We start from the raw sequence: 19824 nt of genomic DNA, 5'->3' as shown, positions 1-19824 counted from the left end.
TTTGAAGGTTATGGCAATTGTTGTAATTAATCAGAAGTTGATGTGCTCTTTTATTTTTGGGTAGACGGCTCATTATTGTGTAATCACCGCATGGGTCACAGATTTTGAATCTTGCTTGTGGTAATAAACTATAGCCCATTGTAGTTATTGGTAAAAAGCTCTTGATATTTAATAACAAAGAAGTATTGTTAAAATAGATATTTGCATCTTCAACAACACAATACGAACATTTTTAATTTGCCCAGAAAAGATTGCTAGTGATAATTAGTAGCAAATAGATATTGCCATTGACATGCTAAGACATATTTTCTCAAAATACTATTGTACCTCAATAGTTGATAACTAATAATAGATATAGCCTACTGACTCTCGGTAGCAAAAAGATTCTTGGTTAGTAGATAACACACATTTTCATCTTCAATAACACAACAAGAAATGTTTCATTGTTAAAAGGGCTACATTCAATTCCGTTGTTCTAAAGGAGAAACCCACCATAAAGTGAAGCGAGAAGAAGAAGACGCAGAAGAAGAAGAAAGAAAGAAACGAAAAAAAAAAAGAAAAAAAAACTATTATTAATGACTTTCAATAACAAACAGTCTGCAAAATTATTCTCCATAAAACGTTGAGTTCATAATGAACGATAAATAATAATTTACAAACTCAATTTCTATCAATATATAATCATATCATCAAACTCAATTTCTATCAATATATATCAAATACAATATATAATCAAAACATAATTTACCCTAAACTTTGTGCCAATTCCTCCATGAGTCGATGACCAAGACCCAGAGAACAGCCACTCTAATTGGCAATAATAATGAAGGATGCAAGAGCCTAAGATGTGCAATTGGAAGGATTCAACTTCTAAATTTCTCAACGATTGAGAGATTTATCTCTTTAACTGAAATGAACATTCAAAAGAAATCGATTCTAATCAAATAATTGCTTAAATTTTTTTTATAATTTCACAATAATCTCTTTTTTTTTTTTTTTGAGGAAGGGGCAGTGTTGGAAAGAGCTGTGAATATTCTGTATTTAATTAGGATCTTGTTTCCTATTGTAATCAGATATCTTATAGGAGTCCAATATCTTGTTTATTACTTACCTTAATGTATAGGGATGTATTAGTATATATTCCTCCTTAGGGAGAAGAATAAGATCATCACCGTATTCTAAGCCATCAGTTCTGATATGGTATCAGAACATGTTCAATCCTAACTCTTAGGACAACACTCTCCTACCTTTGAATCCCAAATTCCGAATATGAATTTGTCCCGAATTTCGAAGTGCTCATCTGCAAGTACAGATCCTGAAACCCGAAAACAAATCCTCATTCTGAATCATGGCCATTGACGAAACCACCAAAGTCCTTCCATCCTCATCTGATTCTCCCTCACCAGTTCCACCAGTTGGTCATGTTCAATACCACAATGATTCTTCACCATTCCCTACAGGAGTCATCCTCGATGAGACCAACTATTCTCTCTGGTCGCAGGTTATGGAGATGCGTATTGGTGCTCGCAATAAAGCGGGCTATCTTACTGGAGCAGCAACCAAGCCACCACTTGGAGATCCCAACTATGATACGTGGGTCACCGACAACCACAAAGTCAAGAGTTGGCTTATTGATTCAATGATTCCAACACTTATGCAAAGGTTCATTCGACTTGGTACCGCTCGGGAAATCTGGGATGCCGTTTCCAAAACTTTCTATGATGGGTTTGATGAAACTCGGATTTTCGAATTGAATCGGAAGTCCTTCACTACTATGCAAAATGGGAGACCTCTCTCTACATATTACAATGAATTGATCGCCATTTTTCAAGAGATTGATCACAGGAGCACAACTCAAGAAGACACGGTCGCGGGAGTGACCCAACTCAGCTCCGCAATGGCCCGACTCCGGGTCCATATTTTCTTGAGTGGTCTGGACTCTGATTTTGATCAGGTTCGTGGAGAATTTTGCGCAAAGAGCCCAAATTAGATCTTGAGAGCAGCTATGCTTATGTCCACATGGTGGGTCAGCAAAAGAAGACTATGGGTAGCTCTCCTGCAGTTTCTGAAGGCTCAGCATTAGCAGTTACTCGTCCTAGACAAGGCCTACCTTCAGGATCATCTTCCCAGTGCTTCCCTACAAAATCCTCAGCCTTGGTACAATTCTTCCCTATCTTAGCCTGGAGGGTTAGTTTGTCAGCATTGTGGGGAATCAGGTCATTCTAAATGGAAGTGCTATGGGATTATTGGTTATCCAGAATGGTGGGATTTCACCAAGAAGCCTCGGAAGAATCTTGGAGGCAAAGCTGCAATAGATACTTCAGAACCATCTCCCGATCAAGGAAAGGCACAAGCAACCGCTAATGTGACTCAGACAGGTAATCTTGGTAAGACTTTGAATGTTACTGCTGTTTCTAGTAATACTACTTGGATAATTGATACAGGTGCATCAGATCATATGACGAATGACCCAACTATACTTCATTCAATCAAACCTTCATCTCAGGCCATCATCTTTACTGCTGATGGTAGTCCTTCTCTAGTTTCTGGGGAAGGTTCTGTCACTCTTTCACCCTCTCTTACTTTAGATACTGTTCTTATTGTCCTATCATTAGCATATAGTCTCTTATCTGTTGGCCAAATCACTATGGCCCTATCCTGTCTAGTAATTTTTTGGCCTTCCTTTTGTATATTTCAGGATATCCTAACTCGGAAGATTCTTGGCTATGGTGTTAGAAGGGGAAACTTGTACTACCTGGACTTGACAGATAAAGGCAATCATAAATTGGGACAAGCACACAAGACAAGGGGAGTAGAAGAAGCAAGAGCAGCAGTTTGGTTATGGCATCGACGTTTAGGCCAGCTTTCTTTTGGATATCTTAGGAAACTACAACCACATTTGTTTTCAGTGGTTAGTGATTCTGATTTTAAGTGTGAAGTTTGTGAACTGGCTAAAAGCCACTGGATTTCTTATGCTCCAAGTTTTAAGAAAAGTTCAATCCCCTTTATGACTATTCACTCTGATGTTTGGGGCCCCGCGAAGTATTCTACTTTCTCGGGTGCTACTTATTTTGTTACATTTATTGATGAGTGTACTCGAATGACTTGGGTTGTGTTACTGAAGCATAAGGGAGAAGTCTTTAAAGCCTTTCAGGAATTCCATACGATGGTCTCTTCTCAATATCAAAAGAATATCCAAGTTTTTCAAACTGATAATGGTGGCGAATACATGAGTAATGCAATGGCTGATTTTTGCCGCAGTCAAGGAATTCGTCACCAAACCTCATGTTCCTATACACCACAGCAAAATGGGCTAGTGGAATGAAAGAATCGTCAGTTGTTGGAAGTCCTTCATGCCTCTATCTTTGGTATGAACGTAGCCCGTGAATATTGGGGTGAAGCATTGAAGTCTGCAGCTTATCTCATTAATCGCACTCCGTCTAGTGTGATTGATTTCGAAACTCCTCAGCAGAAGTTGGGTAGATTGGTCTCTGCCCCGGTACTACCTAATCTGGAACCCCGAATTTTTGGGTGTGTGGCCTATGTACACATACCCAAACATCAAAGGAGCAAACTTGATCCATGCGCTAAGAAGTGTATCTTTGTTGGTTATGCCGAATTCCAGAAGGGGTACCGTTGTTATGATCCTCAGACGAAGACCCTTCATGTTTCTTTGGATGTCTGTTTTCATGAAGATGAAGCATATTTTAAAAAGAAAGGCTCTGATTCTTCTCTTCAGGGGGAGAATGGGTGTATGGAAGAGAATCCTCAGAAGATCTTCTCTGAACTTGAAGACATTGAAGAGCAATTGACGCAGCAAACGCGGCAACAGTTTTTTGAAGAGTGGAACGAGGGGTTCGACCAGTCGAGTACCCCTCCAGAAATGCAGTTTTTCGACCAGTTGAATGATGAGCTAGACCAGTCGAACCAGCTTCACGAAGACGTTGACCAGTCGAAGTCCAGTACTAATTTTTCCCCTTCTGTCTCTCCTTCGACACCATTGCATGAGGATACTTCTCGGGAGTCCCTTCCACAGGTAAATCCTTTCCAAGAAATTGTTCTTTATAATCCTAGTGAGTCCATTTAGTCATCTGTTCCTACAAAATCTGTTGAACCTAGATATTCCCAGAGGCCTAATAAGGGAATCCCAAGAAAACAATATGATCCGGACCCTAGAGCAAAAGCCAAATATCCAATAGCTAATTATGTGTCTACCTATAGGTTGTCCGAGTCATATGCACTAACTATAAATCAATTATCCACTGTGGTTATTCCTAGAAATATGCAGGAAGCATTGGATGATCCAAAGTAGCGAAAAGCAATGAGTGAAGAGATGGAGGCATTACAAAAGAATGCTACTTGGGAGATTGTGCCCTTGCCTCAAGGGAAGAAGACTGTCGGGTGTAGATGGATATTTACAGTGAAGCTAAAAGTAGATGGGAGCATAGATCGGTATAAGGCACGGCTCATGGCAAAGGGATATACACAGAAGTATGGAGTGGACTATCAAGAGACATTTGCCCCTGTGGCCAAGATCAATACCATTCGAGTGCTCATGTCCTTGGCTGCCACTTTTGATTGACCATTACAACAGTTTGATGTTAAGAATGCGTTTCTATATGGAGACCTAGAAGAGGAAGTCTACATGGATGTGCCACCAGGGAGCCAGTGCAAACCTACTAATGTAGGTAAGGTGTGTAAGTTGAAGAAGTCATTGTATGGTCTAAAGCAGTCACCAAGGGCATGGTTCGGAAGGTTCACAAAAGCTATGAAGTCATTTGGGTATCGACAGAGTAACTTAGATCATACCTTTTTCATCAAACGCAAATCAGGGAAGTTAACAGCACTCATAGTATATGTAGATGATATGATAGTCACCGGGGATGATCCAGTAGAAAGAAAAGCATTACAAGAACATTTAGCTATAGAATTTGAGATGAAAGATCTCGGGCAGCTGAAGTATTTTTTGGGAATTGAGGTAGCAAGGTCAAAGGAGGGGATCTCATTGTCACAGCGAAAGTATGTCCTTGATTTATTAACAGAGACTGGAATGCTTGGTTGTCAACCGATTGAAACACCTATGGAGATGAATCATAAACTTGCTGAGTACAAAGATCAAGTCCCCACAAATAAATCCAGGTATCAGCGTCTTGTTGGTCGATTAATATATTTATCACATACTAGGCCAGATATTGCCTATGCAGTAAGTGTGGTGAGTCAGTTTATGCATGCACCTAGTGAAGAACACATGAATGCAGTTTATCGAATTCTAAGGTATTTAAAGGCTGCCCCAAGGAAGGGGTTGTTGTTTTCCAAGAAAGGAGAACTGACAATTGAAGGTTATACAGACGCTGATTGGGCAGGTTCAAAGGTAGATAGAAGGTCTACTTCAGGATATTTCACTTTTGTTGGAGGAAATCTTGTGACATGGTGGAGTAAGAAACAAAAGGTCGTTGCTAGGTCCAGTGCTGAGGCTGAATTTAGAGGCATGGCTCATGGTGTTTGTGAGTTGTTATGGATTAGACATCTATTAAAAGATTTGGGCCTCAAGAGTAAGAGTTCAATGAGTTTGCACTGTGACAACCAAGCAGCAATTGAGATTGCGCACAATCCTGTTCAACATGATCGTACAAAGCATGTAGAGGTAGATCGACATTTCATCAAGGAGAATTTGGACAGGAAGATAATTCAGTTTCCTTTCGTTCGATCAGAGGACCAGTTGGCGGATGTCCTTACCAAGGTAGTATCCGGAAAAGTATTTAACAGCTCACTTGCCAAGTTGGGCATGATTGACATCTATGCATCAACTTGAGGGGGAGTGTTGGAATGAGCTGTGAATATTCTGTATTTAATTAGGATCCTGTTTCCTATTGTAATCAGATATCTTATAGGAGTCCAATATCTTGTTTATTACTTACCTTAATGTATAGGGATGTATCAGTATATATTCCTCCTTATGGAGAAGAATAAGATCATCACCGTATTCTAAGCCATCAGTTCTGATAGGCAGAAATGGCTACCCGTAGGCCATGATCATTAATGAAACCATAGAATACATGGGGGGGACATAGTACCTAAACCCCAAATAACGATAAGCATCAAAAGAATCACCCGAGATAATACCATGCGTCTCAAGTAAGAATATGTATTCGAAATTGCACCAATTAGCGGAGAGTGCACTTCTAGCTACTATATTCGCTTTACAAGAATGGTGACATACCAGAAAGTAAAAGTTTACTTGAAGCCATATTTTAATAATAAAATCAGTTTTCCCACTATGTTACCACTGGAAAATAAATCCGGGGACACTTAGTTTCATCCTGCCACTAGGAGGTTGCGACCACTTAACAAAGCGAAGAACTCGCTGCATCCCTAGGGCAGACAAGGCACGCAAGATGCGCAGATTTGGACAAAGCCCACCTCATCCTACCATGTGGTAGTGACTTATTAATGACTTAAAAGAGTAAGTAAACAAAACAAAATAAAATAAAACTCTAAACCAGCCCACAAAAAGGGGTCAGGCACAATAATCTCAATCGAACTAGATTTGGAATTCCTAATCGATCACTCACTTTGTCTTTCTTGCCTTTTGGTCTGATCAGATAATAGATCTAATATCGTAAATGATAAAAGGGGTGTTTCTGTCAGAAAAATAAACAAAGAGAAAGAAAATGCTTGCACGAGCTTAGGAATTGCGCATGGATCAGAAACAGTACCACAAGAAGAATAAAAAAGGATTAAATTATGCTTAGTCCCTGTACTCTGCCTCTAACATCGTTTCAGTCCCTGACATTTTAATTTCATCCAAAAAGTCTCTGAGGTCACAATTTCCGTCCAATAGGTCCTCACCGTTAAGATTCCGTCAAATTGCGTCGTTAAGTTACTGACGTGGCAATCCAAACCACGCCAAGTAAGCTCGATAATGGTGAAATGTCCAATATAACCTTATAATCTTTCTCCCTTCCTTTCTTCTTTTTAATTTATTTTATTCCAGTTCTTTTTCTTTTCTTCCTACTTCTTCTTCACACCCAAACCACCACAACCACCTCCACCGAGCTCTCTCTCGAGCTCAACCACCAATCCCATTGCCATATATATCATATATCAGCAAATTCCAAGAACTAGACCTGCACAATAAATCAAACTAACATATCCAACATCTAGGTATTTCCAAAGTTCATCAAAAACCAAATTCCACCAACTACAAATTTAACTCTACAAAAACCAATTTGAACGGAATACCATGGATGAACTAGCAAATACATAAACAAAAGCTGCATAAAAAACAATTCCAAACACTTCTATTTTGTATCGAAAGAACTAAATTTCAAACCTCTAACATAAACCTAGCTAGATAGAAACACTTTCTCATCAAGCGGTGAAATGAAAAGCAGCCACCTTGTTAATCACAATGGTGAGACTCAACAAACAACATCCATTGGTTAAAAGTTAAAACACACAGATAGTAATCACTAACCCACATCGAAAAATCGCAAATTCGCAATCCCCAAATTGAAACAATTTGCAGCTCTAGTTTCTACCCAAGTCTTTATCATCTTCCAAATTCAACAATTAACAGAACCCAGAAATTATCAGATGATCAAGTCTCCAACTTTAAAATTACCAGATAACAAAGTAACATCAAAATAGAAACCCAGTTGACTACTTCAGAAATCAGATAAGCACAACAATCACAGTCCCAGAAGTTAAACCCTAAATTGAAATTTTCGATTCAACACCTACTTTGAGACACTTCATAGATCTGAGCGTGAAGAAGGTCGTCGGAGATAGGCCCGTGTAGACCACGATTGCCTCCTTCAGAAAAACGAAGCTCCATCAACTTCAGAGCAGTCCCTGTACCCACGAGATGGAGCTAAACGATGAGAGCTCCATCTTCTTCTTCTTCTTCCTCACCTTCAATCCAATCCCAAAAACCCCAAAATATCAACAAAATCTAACTACCCAAAAAGAAAAATAAAAAACCCAAGCATTGAAAGCACCAAATTTGAAAACCCAGATTCCAGAAATGAAAATTAAGCAAAGAAATCCACTCTTTTAACACCCCAGATTTCAATGTCTTCTATGTTAACAAAGTTTCTGCCATTTCAAGCAATACCCATTTCAATTCACCACAATACAAACCAAACGCCCAACAAAAACAATACCTCTTTATTCATATCAACCCTCCTCGCCATCACCGATGCATAGAGCAGCCGATCAAAACTTCGTCGCCTCAATCCTCGGCGGCCAAATATGCGGAATCTTGTAGCAAAGAAACACATGAATCTGATAAAACTCCACCGTCCCGGCGAGTTGATGACTCTTCTAGAACTCGCTCCTTGTAAATCTAAACTCAGCATCGCTATTGCTACTTCCGCTGGTGTCCACCAACAAACCCTCGTTCTAAGTTGGAGAACGAGTCGAGAGATATATGGTGCCGGCGATTTTGTTGAAGGTGGATAGTGGGTGCGACTGGTTCATACTTAATCTTGGAAATGGATTCATTCATTTAAGGTGAGCTGGGTTTCGAGTAAAGAACAAGAGGAGAGGATGAAGAAAAAGAGAAGAATAAAAAAAAATATTTAAGGGGAGGTCAGGGTTTTCTCGACATTTTACCATCCACTATTGCTGAGTTGGCGTCTACTTATCTGCCACGTCAGCCAATTAACGGAGTATTTCGACGGTGAGGACCTATTAGACTGAAATTGTGACCTCATGGACTTTTTGGATGGAATTAAAATGTCAGGTACTAAAACGATATTTGAGGCATTGTACAGGGACTAAACATAATTTAATCCAATTAAAAAAAATGATCATTTACCCAATTTTAGCTTAAAAATTGCCCACTTACCCAAACACTCTAAGAGATTGCCCATTTACCCAAACACTCTAAGAGATTATTTCCCTAATACCCAATTAAGTATTTTTTTTATTCTTTTTTATTATTTTTGGGACAATTTTGCCTTCTCCTTCTTTGTCACTTAGTGAGAGAAGTCATCAGAGACCTTGCCGGACTCCTGTGCCCAGTAGCCTGCCGGGGACTCCGGTGACCGGAATCCCTAATCCGGTCGCCGGACTAGTGACCGGATTCCTGCTTATGAATTTATTGCCCCCTAAATAATACCTAGTAACCATATTATTTCCCCCCCCCCCCCCAATAATCATATTATTGCCTTCCAATACTCTTTTTATTGCCTCTTAATAATCACATTATTGTCCCCAAGAATCATATTATTGCCCTCCAGTAATCATATTATTGCCCTTAAGTGAATTGCATAAACTCCAAAAACCAAAATGAATACACTATAGACACAATTGATCAATTTATATGTTCAATTGCACATATAATTTTGTTTTCCTTCCTCATTCTTGGAGCTCACAGTATACCAAAAAAAAAAGTGCTCTGGGCACCCACCGGAGTGTGAGGTCGGCTGGTTTTTTCATCGGTGCTTCCCCGGTGGCAGTTTGGGGGTCGTGACTGGATTTGGCGGGGGAAGATGTGACCGATTGGGTTGGAGGACTAGCCGATGGGCAGTGGAGAAACCAGAGTGGTGGCTGTGCAAAATTCGAGTTTTGGATTGACCCGGCGGCGAGATTCGCTTTGTTTTGGGTTTTCACTGAGGCGGTGGCTTCCTTGATCTGCTGCCTATGTTCACTAGGTTCTTGCCTCCGGATCGGAGTCCTATTCGAAGCAACATGGTGATCGAGGCGTCTAGTTCTGCAGGATCCGATTCAGATCTTCTCGGTTCGAATCTAATCACTGCCGAAGGTTGAACTTCTCCGAAAGTCACCAAACAACTGTGGCCTCACCACTTCGTCATCACTGCCAACCCCACTGTGATGTCGTTGGCTCAGGCGGAAGTCGAAATCAGAGTGAAATTTGGGAGAGAGAGTCTGAGATGAGTTGAGAGAAAGAGAGAGAGAAATCGGTGAGGGGGAGGAGAGAGAGAATAGATCGAAGAGGGGGGGAGGGAGAGAGAGTGAGATGAGTGTAATTTATTAATTAAAATGAGGGCAATATTGTCAATAGATGTTAGATTGGGTAAATGAGAGTAAAAAACTCTTAGTGGAGTAAGTGAGTAATTTTTAGGTTAAAATTGAGTAAGTGGTCACGGCCCCTAAAAAAAAACAGCCCTGCTAATGGTAAAATTTTGAGTTGAAAGTGTAGCTAGTATCAAATTAATTTTAAGATTCGAACTTCTTAAGTATGATTTTTTTTTAGGTGACTCAATTCAGACATCCGAATATATAAATAAAAAATAATAAAAAAAAAATCCTATCCAGCTTTGTTATGGGTTGGGTCAGAATTGTCAGCCCGGCCCAATCTCATGAACCTGAATGTGCTTCCATGGCCTATTATCAAATTTCATCAGATCTTCTAACACAAGTCTTGAGAGATGAGAAGTCTCTAGTCTAAGATGCCAACAAAACTCCAAACTACAACCAACCTTTTCCATAAACACATCCTCAACTATAGCTTCCCACGTTATAAGGCTCGCTGCTCATATTTGTCTACTCAAGCATACTATGACTTTCAAAGCAGAAAAGCTAGCAGCTTTCTTGTTTACTGCAACTCCCAAATCACTAAAAGTGGAAGAAATGGTGATCTCAAACAAGCAGAGTCGATTTTCAATCGTATGCCAACTAAGGACACTATCACCTGGACTGCCATGCTGACTGCATATGCAGAGAATGGCCAAACTAGCTTGGCACGCAAGGTGTTCGATGAAATGCCCCAACGAAACGTAGCATCATATAATGCGATGATCACGGGTTATATTCGGAGCAAAGGTAATGTAGATGAAGCTTTTGGGTTGTTTTGTACGATGCCTGAGCGTAATGTGGTGTCTTATAGTGTGATGATCACTGGTTTCGCAAAGGCGTGGATGTTCGACGAGGCTGAGAGGCTTTACTGTGAGATGCCAGTTCAGTGGCGGGAACCGGTTTGTTCAAATGCGTTGATAAATGGGTATTTGAAGGCGGGAAGAATCGAAGAGGCGGTTAGAGTTTTCGAGGGAATGTCAGAGAGAAATGTGGTTTCTGAGAGTTGCATGGTTGATGGGTATTGCAAACTGGGAAGGATTGATGATGCTAGAAATTTGTTTGATGTGATGCTGGGGAGGACTGTGGTTACTTGGACGGCAATGATTGATGGGTACATGAAGAAGGGAATGTTCGAAAGGGGTTTTGAATTGTTTTCGGATATGAGAAGGGAGGGGATAGTGGAGGTCAATTCCACTACCATGAGCATAATGTTTGACGCTTGTGGTGCTTTTGGTAGATGTGGAGAAGGGATTCAGATGCACGGGTTAGTTTCCCGAATGGGATTTGATTATGATGTCTTTTTAGGAAATTCTATTATCATTATGTATTGTAGGTTTGGTTTTGTAGATGAAGCTACTAAGATAATACGTATGATGAGGAAGACAAATATAGTTTCCTGGAATTCCTTAATTGCAGGTTATGTTCAATGTGCCGAAGTTGAAGTAGCTTTTAAACTGTTTGAGATGATGCCTGAAAAGGATGTAGTTTCATGGACGACCATGATATCAGGATTCTCAAGCAAGGGCATGACTAGGAAAGCCATCCAATTGTTTTTGTTGATGCCTAAGAAGGATGATGTTGCTTGGACTGCTCTAGTTTCAGGTTTTGTAAATAATGAGGAATATGAGGAAGCTCTCCATTGGTTTATCAAGATGCTTCGGAAAACAACCAGGCCTAATCCACTTACTTTGAGCAGTGTGCTCAGTGCTTCAGCCAGTTTGGCCGCTCTAAATGAGGGGATGCAGATCCATTCTTTTTCACTGAAGGTGAATATGGAAAATAATTTATCTGTTCGAAATGCTCTGGTCTCAATGTATTCAAAGTGTGGGAATGTCATTGATGCCAATCGGATCTTCACAAGTATCTTTTCACCCAATACTGTTTCATTCAACTCCATGATTACTGGGTTTGCCCAAAATGGTTTTGGGGAAGAAGCCCTGAACTTGTTTTGGAGCATGCAGAATGAAGGTTGCGAGCCAAACCAAATCACATTTCTGGGTGTTCTTTCAGCTTGTGTCCATGTGGGACTAGTAAAAGAAGGACGGCAGTTTTTTAATTCGATGCAATCATTGCACCACATAGAACCAGGACCGGATCACTATGCTTGCATGGTTGATCTCCTTGGACGATCTGGCTTGCTAGATGAAGCTGTCGAGTTGATTCATTCAATGCCATTTGAGCCCCATGCTGGGGTTTGGGGAGCTCTTCTTGGTGCTAGCAGGGCTCATTTACGTCTTGATCTTGCAGAGCTTGCAACTCAGCACCTGATCAAATTGGAGCCTGATAATGCAACCCCTTATGTGGTTTTATCCAATATATATTCTACTTTAGGGAAAGTGAAGGATGGAGACCAAGTGAGGATGACCAAGAATTCAAAAGGGATAAGGAAGAGTCCAGGCTGCAGCTGGGTTACATTGAAGGACAAGGTTCATTTATTTCTTGCAGGAGATCAATCCCATCAGGACTTCCAAGATATTGAAGTGATACTCTGGATCATAACAATGGAAATAGGACAGCTAGCTGGATCGTCCAAAGGTGATCATTCTTTGAATTGTTTTCTGCATCAGTAAATTGCAGAGGTCTTTGCCATCGATCAATATTTTAACGATCAGGGGCGTCAGATCAAGCTCTGCCTTTGCTTATTTTAGTGGAGCATTAAGGCAATTGAAAGATGAAAATCGCATTTGGAAAGGGTTACCATTTTTTTTTTCTTTTGGTACAAAGGAAAGGGTTACCATTGCAAGTTCTGTATGGAATGATTTCATGTAAACAAGAAAACAAATAAATAGAAGAGACAATTGTTTTATTCCTTTGACAATTGTTTTTATCCATCTTTCTAAGAATACAAAGAACATATCTCTTCTCCTTCACTTGATCTTTGCTGTGCAGTAAAGATTCATCGAGCTCCAACTCGTTCATGAGCCAGCAGTGACCATCTTGAACCGACCCATGCTTCGTGTATACAAATCTTGTTCTCGACCCAATAACACTACCAGAACCAGAAGCATGCGCTTTCTTCCCAGTCTTTCCGCCTCTCTAGGTGCGGGTGCCAACTCTTCCGACTGTAAGCAATCCCTTTGGAGAACTCTTCCTGGGTTGATCAGTAAAGAAATAGAGGTCTTTTGTTTCTTGATCTGATGGATCTTTGTATGGTTCCCATATATGCCATGGTTCTTTCTCACCATATACATTGCAGTTATGAACAACAACTTCTGGCAACCCTTCTTCTTTGATCTTGCGACGAAGATAATAACAAAGTAGCTCTTCTTCGGTAGGACCTGAAGCTGACTGGAACATGGTAACCTCCTTGCATCAGAACTGCCATGGAAATGCGCAGGTATGTAGAGCTAGCTAAGAGCAACTTTCTTTTTTTGATACTGAATGAAAATATATATTTTGGCTGGTTGTAGTCTTAGGTATTTTTGCCTACAAGCATATTTGTTATCCATGTGGGAAAAGGGAACGAACCAAACCCTAGCTATCTCCTTAATGAAGTCGCATTTGATTGAGATTGATCGATATAATAGCACTAATTTGCATATACCTAAAACGAGAGTTGGAGCCCAGGGTTCCCAGCGACCTATAGTGTTCGTAGATTGTTAGAATTTTTGGATAGTAATGTATTTCAAAATATTGTTTGCCATATTCTTGTGACTGCTGTGTGGTTAGATTTGACAAAGTTACTAACTACATAATAAAGTAATCTGAACCTTATATCGATATACCTTGTAAATTCTCGTGAAAAACTTCATTTTCTAATGTAGGAAAACATTCCCCATTTTTTTAACAAAACATAGTGAAAGCATATGAAACCTAAGAGTTATTGGACGTAGTAATTATATTGCAAATGAATTGCACGGGGTAGATGTAATCGTATATCATCAAAGTAGTATGATGTAATATCACCTTTCAACAGTCACCATAACCACAACAGAACCAGAACCATAACTTCAATCTCCACCAGAACCCCCACAACCACCTCCACAACCCCCACAGCCACCACCGTCACCCCCAGAGCCACCGCTGCCACCACTAAAATCACTAGTACTAGCTCCACTGCCTGCTACAGCTGCAGTGGCCACAGCAGCGCCAGCTCCCGCCAAAATCACCATCCCACCATCCTTGGTTCCACTACTACCTCTTTCAACATCTAATGGTTTGGGCAATTTGCTTCTGTAAGCAGCTTGTTCGGCCACAAGTCTGGCTTCATATCGCTGATTCTTCTTGTGGTTCCCAATCCTAACGCCATGGTTTCTGTACATACAAATAAACAATATTATAAAAGCAACACAAATCACAGAGGCAGTACCATAGGCTATGAGATTTGTAAATAAATCTTTCATTACTGAAACTTTGCATATCGAGCAAGAAGGTATAGCGCACTCTTTATATTATATGCATTTTGATCAAGCTTAGGAGTGGTTGTGGTTGGACCTTATTAAACAATTTGATTTTTTCGCTGCAATCTTTACGGTTTTATCAATTCCAGGATGAAGATAGAAAGCATGAAGCGCATATGATATAATGTGGATAACATTTCTTTCGAGCCTAGCTTGTTCATAAGTTGACTCTTTGGTGCATCGGAATTTTATATATGCAAAAGAATATTGCCAAAGACTTGTTCATTAGTTTTGTTGTCATTGTACAGGCATTCTATAATTGACTTGATTATCTTTTGCAGCCTGTAGTTGATTTAGCCCACTAGTACTTCTTTCTTTTTTTGTCATTGTCCCCAATATATAGGCATCAAATATTGAGACTAAGATCTAGTTCGTAGTAAATAATTTTGTGTATGCAAGGAATATTGCAAAATACTTGTTGATATGTTTGATTTAGTCATGCATTCTATAATTGACTTGATTATCTTTTGCAGCCTGTTGAAGCTAGGTGCATGAATCCCTCGATGGAATTCAACCAGATATTGAGCGTGCTCTAGCGTGGAAAAGTCGAGAAAACCAAGAGAGGAGGTTGCTTCTGCTACCACGACAAAGCAATCAAAATAGCACAGAAAACTAAAATTGACTGTAGACGAACAGAGCAAGGCCAGAGCACTTGCACTTCGAACACTAATTATTGTGTTGCTTTACCTTTTGAGAAACCGAGGGAAAAAGTTGAATTAGTTCATTTTTGGAAATAATTCAAAAAAAAAAAAAAAACTAGCTGTTACATGATAATGAGTTGATGACAGGAGCTAAAAACATAGCAATTTCTAAATCGGAAAAACCAAGGCCAAAACTGGAACAAGAGATAGCATATCATAGTAGAAGTCAAACGGACTTATCTCACCGACTTTGCAATAGTCATCTCATAGTACTAACATTGAAGCTTTACTCTTTTCCTTGCGAGTAGTCATAAGTCCCCATGGAGGGTCTTGATAGCTATATCACCAACGTACAATCAAAGTGGATCACAGATGATAAAGTTGACGTTAAAATGAACGAGCAGAGGTAAAAGCTTTATAAACTCTTATTATGAGGACCATCAATGGCATAATAAATCAATATGGTATTTGATCTTTGTTTTGCATCCCTTTTACAAGTTACAACAATTGTTCATAAGAATCCATGATTTAGTCCGGTAGTAGCAACCTTTCCTCTGCTGCTTTCCGTTCAGTATGCAATAAACTACTGCTATACCAACACGAAAGCATGAAATTTAGCAGGCAGGCAAGAATTTATACAGGATGAAAGTGAAACTACAACATTTTCCGAAGACAGAAAATAGGATTAGACTAGATATATATCTCAAGTATTGCCTTGCCACTAAGATCTATAATGCAACCTGAATTTTGAAAACTTTTCTCTCTTGATTGATGTTATTTTACTACAGTCAGAACAAAATTTTGTTCCAAACTCATATCAAAATCATACATTGTAGGATCCAAACTTCAGTTGTTTGTCAGTGAAGTATTCAACCAGATAAATGAAACAATACGTAAACAAAAGGCAACATGCATGAAACACAATAAAAGATACTGTGTATGCATTCCTTTTTTCTGAAATAGAAAATCATACCAGATATGAATTAACCACAGAGATTTATTATGGTTAGTGAAAGACCTTATAAGGATGCTTATTGCTTTGACTCTGGCTGGTGATTATTCCACCCTGCACCCTGGCATGACTGAAGGACAGGAGACTAAAACCGCCATAACAGAACGGATGACAAACAAGTAGAATGAAATTGTCCAATTAGCTGTAAAAACGTTTAGTTAATGTTAGTTGCCTATGAACTGTTGAGGTTTAAATTAGTCTATTTATATACAGTAGACCTTCTAAGGGTTTGAGTCATAGCCATAAAATATCACTATATTAATTTTTCTCTCATATTTCTTTCTTCTTGGTTTGCATTTAGTTTCACTTGATCAGGAACCAAGTGATCAAGTTGGCACCTGTTTTGATGTATAGCAATCCATTACCAGAAAGAAAGAATACAAAACTAAAAGGTCATAACTCATAACAGAATCCAAACCTGAAAAAAAATCATCAGACACATGCATGAAACACAAAAAGCGGTAATTCTTGGAACAAAGTATCAGATTTTCAAGTGAACTGTTTGATTAAATTACAGATGAAAACATATACAATAAGCTGCTGTTATACCAACATGAAAGCGGGAAATTTAGCAGGCAAGAAGAATACTGGATGAAAGTGAAAACTGCAACCTTTTCTAAAGACAGGAAATGGGATTTGACTTGCTATATATCCCTAGTTGCCTTTGAAAGATTAACCACACAGACCAGTTATGGTTAGTTAAATTAAGACTTTCCAATAAGGATTCTACTTGCTTTGACTCTGGCTGTTGATTCCACCATGAACCCTGGTATGACTGAAGGACAGGAGCCTAAAACCGCCATAACAGAACCGCTGACAAACAGGTATAATGAAATTTTCCAAATAGCTGTAAAAAGGTTAAGCTAATGTTAGTTGCCTATGAACTTTGTATAGATGGTAGGCCTCCAAAGGGTTAGAGTGGAAAAGGGCAAGTTTGTGTAGCCATAATATATCACTACATTTTTCTCTCATATTTCATTCCTCTTGGTTTTCTTTTAGTTCCACTTGATCAATAACCAAATGATCAAGTTGGCACCTATTTAAAGTATAGCAATCCATCAACGGAAAAGAGAATACAAAACCATAAGAAACATAACAGAATCAAGAACTGACGAGATAGATGAATCACAACAACTAGTAATTCATGGAAGGAAGTTTTAATATTTTCATTTGAACAGTTTGGGTAAATTACAGATGGAAACATATACAATTCAAGTCATGCCAAGTAAAACCTATAGCAACTCTAGATATCAGGCCACACCCACTCATCGTTAATAGGTAAAAGCATCACTTCTAATAGCTAGTAACGCAGATGGCGGCTTCGACTCCTCATGTTTGAGTCCCGACCTGAAGCAGAACGATCACTCTGATAACATCTTCTCCCCCCAGCAGAAGGACGAGGAGGGGGCCGAGGAGGCCTACTCTCATAGCGGTGGCGAGACCATGCAGCAACTGGTGACTGAGAACGATAGCTGGGCCGGTAAGGTTGCTCTCGGGCTTCTGCTTGTCCAGATTGCTGATGACTGGGTGTTGGAATGCCGCGGGGATGTTGCTGTTTGTACTGCACCGGTTTCTGACGCTTTGCAGCATTTTCCTCATCTTGCAATGGCTGCTGCTTACGCTTTTGTATATCAAGCTCATGTGATGACTCATATTTGGGTAGACTTTTCGGATCACAAGGTAATGGATCAGTCCAAAAGTAGTCAGCATCTAGAGCATCCTTGGCAGATATTCGCTTAGAAGGATCAAGAGTAAGCAATTTCTCCAACAACTCCAAAGCATGGCTGTCACAGTGTCTGAAAGTCTCACTAAGAGGCCTAAGAGGCCTCTGCTGAGGTTTCATTGCCTTCAAGAATGTGTTATACAAAGGAAGCTCTGAAACTCCAGGCCAGTTGACCTCATCTGGAACTCCACACACCTCGACAATCTTTTTCATAACATCAGCCTCTGTTTTACCATCGAAAATTGGCCGGCCGTGGCATAGAAGCTCAGCAAAGATACATCCAGCAGACCACATATCAACAGCGGGACCATACTTGGTAGCCCCAAGAAGCAACTCTGGAGGTCTATACCAATGCGTGACAACTTGGTTGGTAAGCTTGGCATTTTGATAATCTTTCCGGGCAAGCCCAAAATCTCCAAGCTTCAAACTGCCTTCATTGTTTATAAGAAGATTCGAGCTTTTGATATCTCGATGAAGCACTCCATTGGCATGGCAGTAGTGAAGCCCCTTCAAGAGTTGGCTCATGTAGCACTTAACCTGTGGGACTGAAAATCTCACCCGATTAACTAGGCCTGTCAAGTCATGGTCCATGTATTCAAACACCATACAGATGTCACCGGCATCATGACCCGGAATTCGCACCGGAGATGTCACAATCTCCTTCAACTTGATCACATTTTCGTGACGAAGCTTACTCAGGATCTTGATTTCTCTTATTGCAGTAATGGGGAAGCCTTCCTTCTCATAATTCTCCTTTCCCAGCTTCAGTTTCTTTAAAGCCACAATTTCTCCGGTCCTTTTTTCTTTAGCCAGAGAAACTTCGCCATAAGTGCCCTGGCCAAGAAGTCGCAGTTTCTCGAAGGTATCGAAGTCTCTGCATCCGCCGGGGACTTCATCGAAATTGAGCTGCCCAAGCGCCGCTACTGCCATTTTTCCCTAAATCGATCTACTTCAGCAATCGGAATCGCTGATGTCTAGAGTATCAAATTTCAATTTGGGGAAATCGGGAATTGAAGGATACCCTAATGAAGAACAGGGAAAAGCAGACAACCCACTTGATTAATTTCTCAGGGGAGAGCCGAGAAGGCCGATGGATCGAGGTCTGTGTGCTCGGAGAGAAAACCCTAGGTAGTTTCAGTGTTTGAGAGAGGGATAAGCGAATTGAAGAATGATCAGTCTTGTGTGCTCTCTTATAGGCTGGGAATGTTATTCCCATTAGGAATCCCCTTCCTATTTGGAAAGGGAAACATTCGAATTAATTCCTGGGAGAAATAGGACGGTGGAAAATCAGGAAACATTTCTTTTCTGGCCTGAAGAAGGAAACTAATAAATGGTTCACGTTTTTATTAAATGCTTTGGCTTTTTTTTTTTTTTTTTTTTTTTGAGTGAAAGAAAAATTTTATGACAAGGAAATCGATTACAAGGACTATAGAAAAGTTTTAGTCCTTGTTTTATCATTTCTTTCAATTTATTTGAAATGATGTCTCACGGGGTTTGAGCAAAACAATCTAGTCCTGCCATATGCAAAGCATTCGATTCATTTTAAAGATAAAGACTATAGAAACATATTTTGAGAAGAGCTTTTTACCAATAACTACAAAATAACACTACTATTTACCAATAGCAGAGTCTAAAACTAATATCTCATGCGGCTAATTATTGAAACAGGCTGTCAGCCCATCTTAAAGAAAAACACTCAAATATTACAAAAATTACCAAACATGCCACTCTCTCAAAATCAGAAAGATTCCAAAATTGAAACAATCCCAAAATTCAGATCCCCAAATCGGAATGGTTCCAAAATCGAAACCGTCCCAAAATCCATATCCTCCCTAAATTGAAGCAGCCGGCGAAGCGAGGGCACGAGCCAGCAGCGAACCAAGCGCACGACCCCGACGGCGAACTAAGCGGGCGACCTTGACGGCTAACCAAGCGCGAGACCTAGGCGGAGAAGTAAAGCCTTCGACTGCCGAGGAATTGGAGCAGTACGAGTCAGTTTCGGAG

General features: G+C 40.0%; 2 protein-coding genes across 5 annotated transcripts; one reads left to right on the top strand and one right to left on the bottom strand.

The window, feature by feature from the left end:
- Positions 1–10389: 10389 nt before the first annotated feature.
- LOC112202497 (pentatricopeptide repeat-containing protein At1g53600, mitochondrial) lies at positions 10390–15109 on the top strand. 4 transcript variants are annotated; one of them, XM_040505377.1, is made up of 3 exons: positions 10390–12579; positions 12934–13381; positions 14918–15108. In XM_040505377.1, exons 1-2 carry the CDS (start codon positions 10419–10421, stop codon positions 12963–12965), a joined length of 2193 nt encoding a protein of 730 aa, XP_040361311.1. In that variant the 5' UTR covers positions 10390–10418; the 3' UTR covers positions 12966–13381; positions 14918–15108. The 4 variants fall into 4 exon arrangements, with proteins under 4 accessions (XP_040361311.1, XP_024199275.1, XP_040361310.1 ...); XM_024343507.2 differs by having other exon boundaries at positions 10390–13084; positions 13241–13381; XM_040505376.1 differs by having other exon boundaries at positions 10390–13108; positions 13241–13381.
- Positions 15110–17265: 2156 nt separating this feature from the next.
- Positions 17266–18945, bottom strand: LOC112201547 (cyclin-dependent kinase C-2). Its single transcript, XM_024342446.2, has one exon. The coding sequence runs from the start codon at positions 18748–18750 to the stop codon at positions 17398–17400; it is 1353 nt and encodes a 450-aa protein (XP_024198214.1). The 5' UTR covers positions 18751–18945; the 3' UTR covers positions 17266–17397.
- Between the last annotated feature and the right edge of the window lie 879 nt (positions 18946–19824).

The sequence above is a fragment of the Rosa chinensis genome, chromosome 5 (genome assembly GCF_002994745.2).
Source record: "Rosa chinensis cultivar Old Blush chromosome 5, RchiOBHm-V2, whole genome shotgun sequence".
Classification (NCBI taxonomy): Eukaryota; Viridiplantae; Streptophyta; class Magnoliopsida; order Rosales; family Rosaceae; genus Rosa; species Rosa chinensis.
This window is presented reverse-complemented; position numbering and strand designations above follow the sequence as displayed.

Coding starts and splice junctions, on each gene's coding strand:
- LOC112202497 (XM_040505375.1), top strand. CDS start 10,419: ATGCCAACAAAACTCCAAACTACAACCAACCTTTTCCATAAACACATC.
- LOC112201547 (XM_024342446.2), bottom strand. CDS start 18,750: ATGGCAGTAGCGGCGCTTGGGCAGCTCAATTTCGATGAAGTCCCCGGC.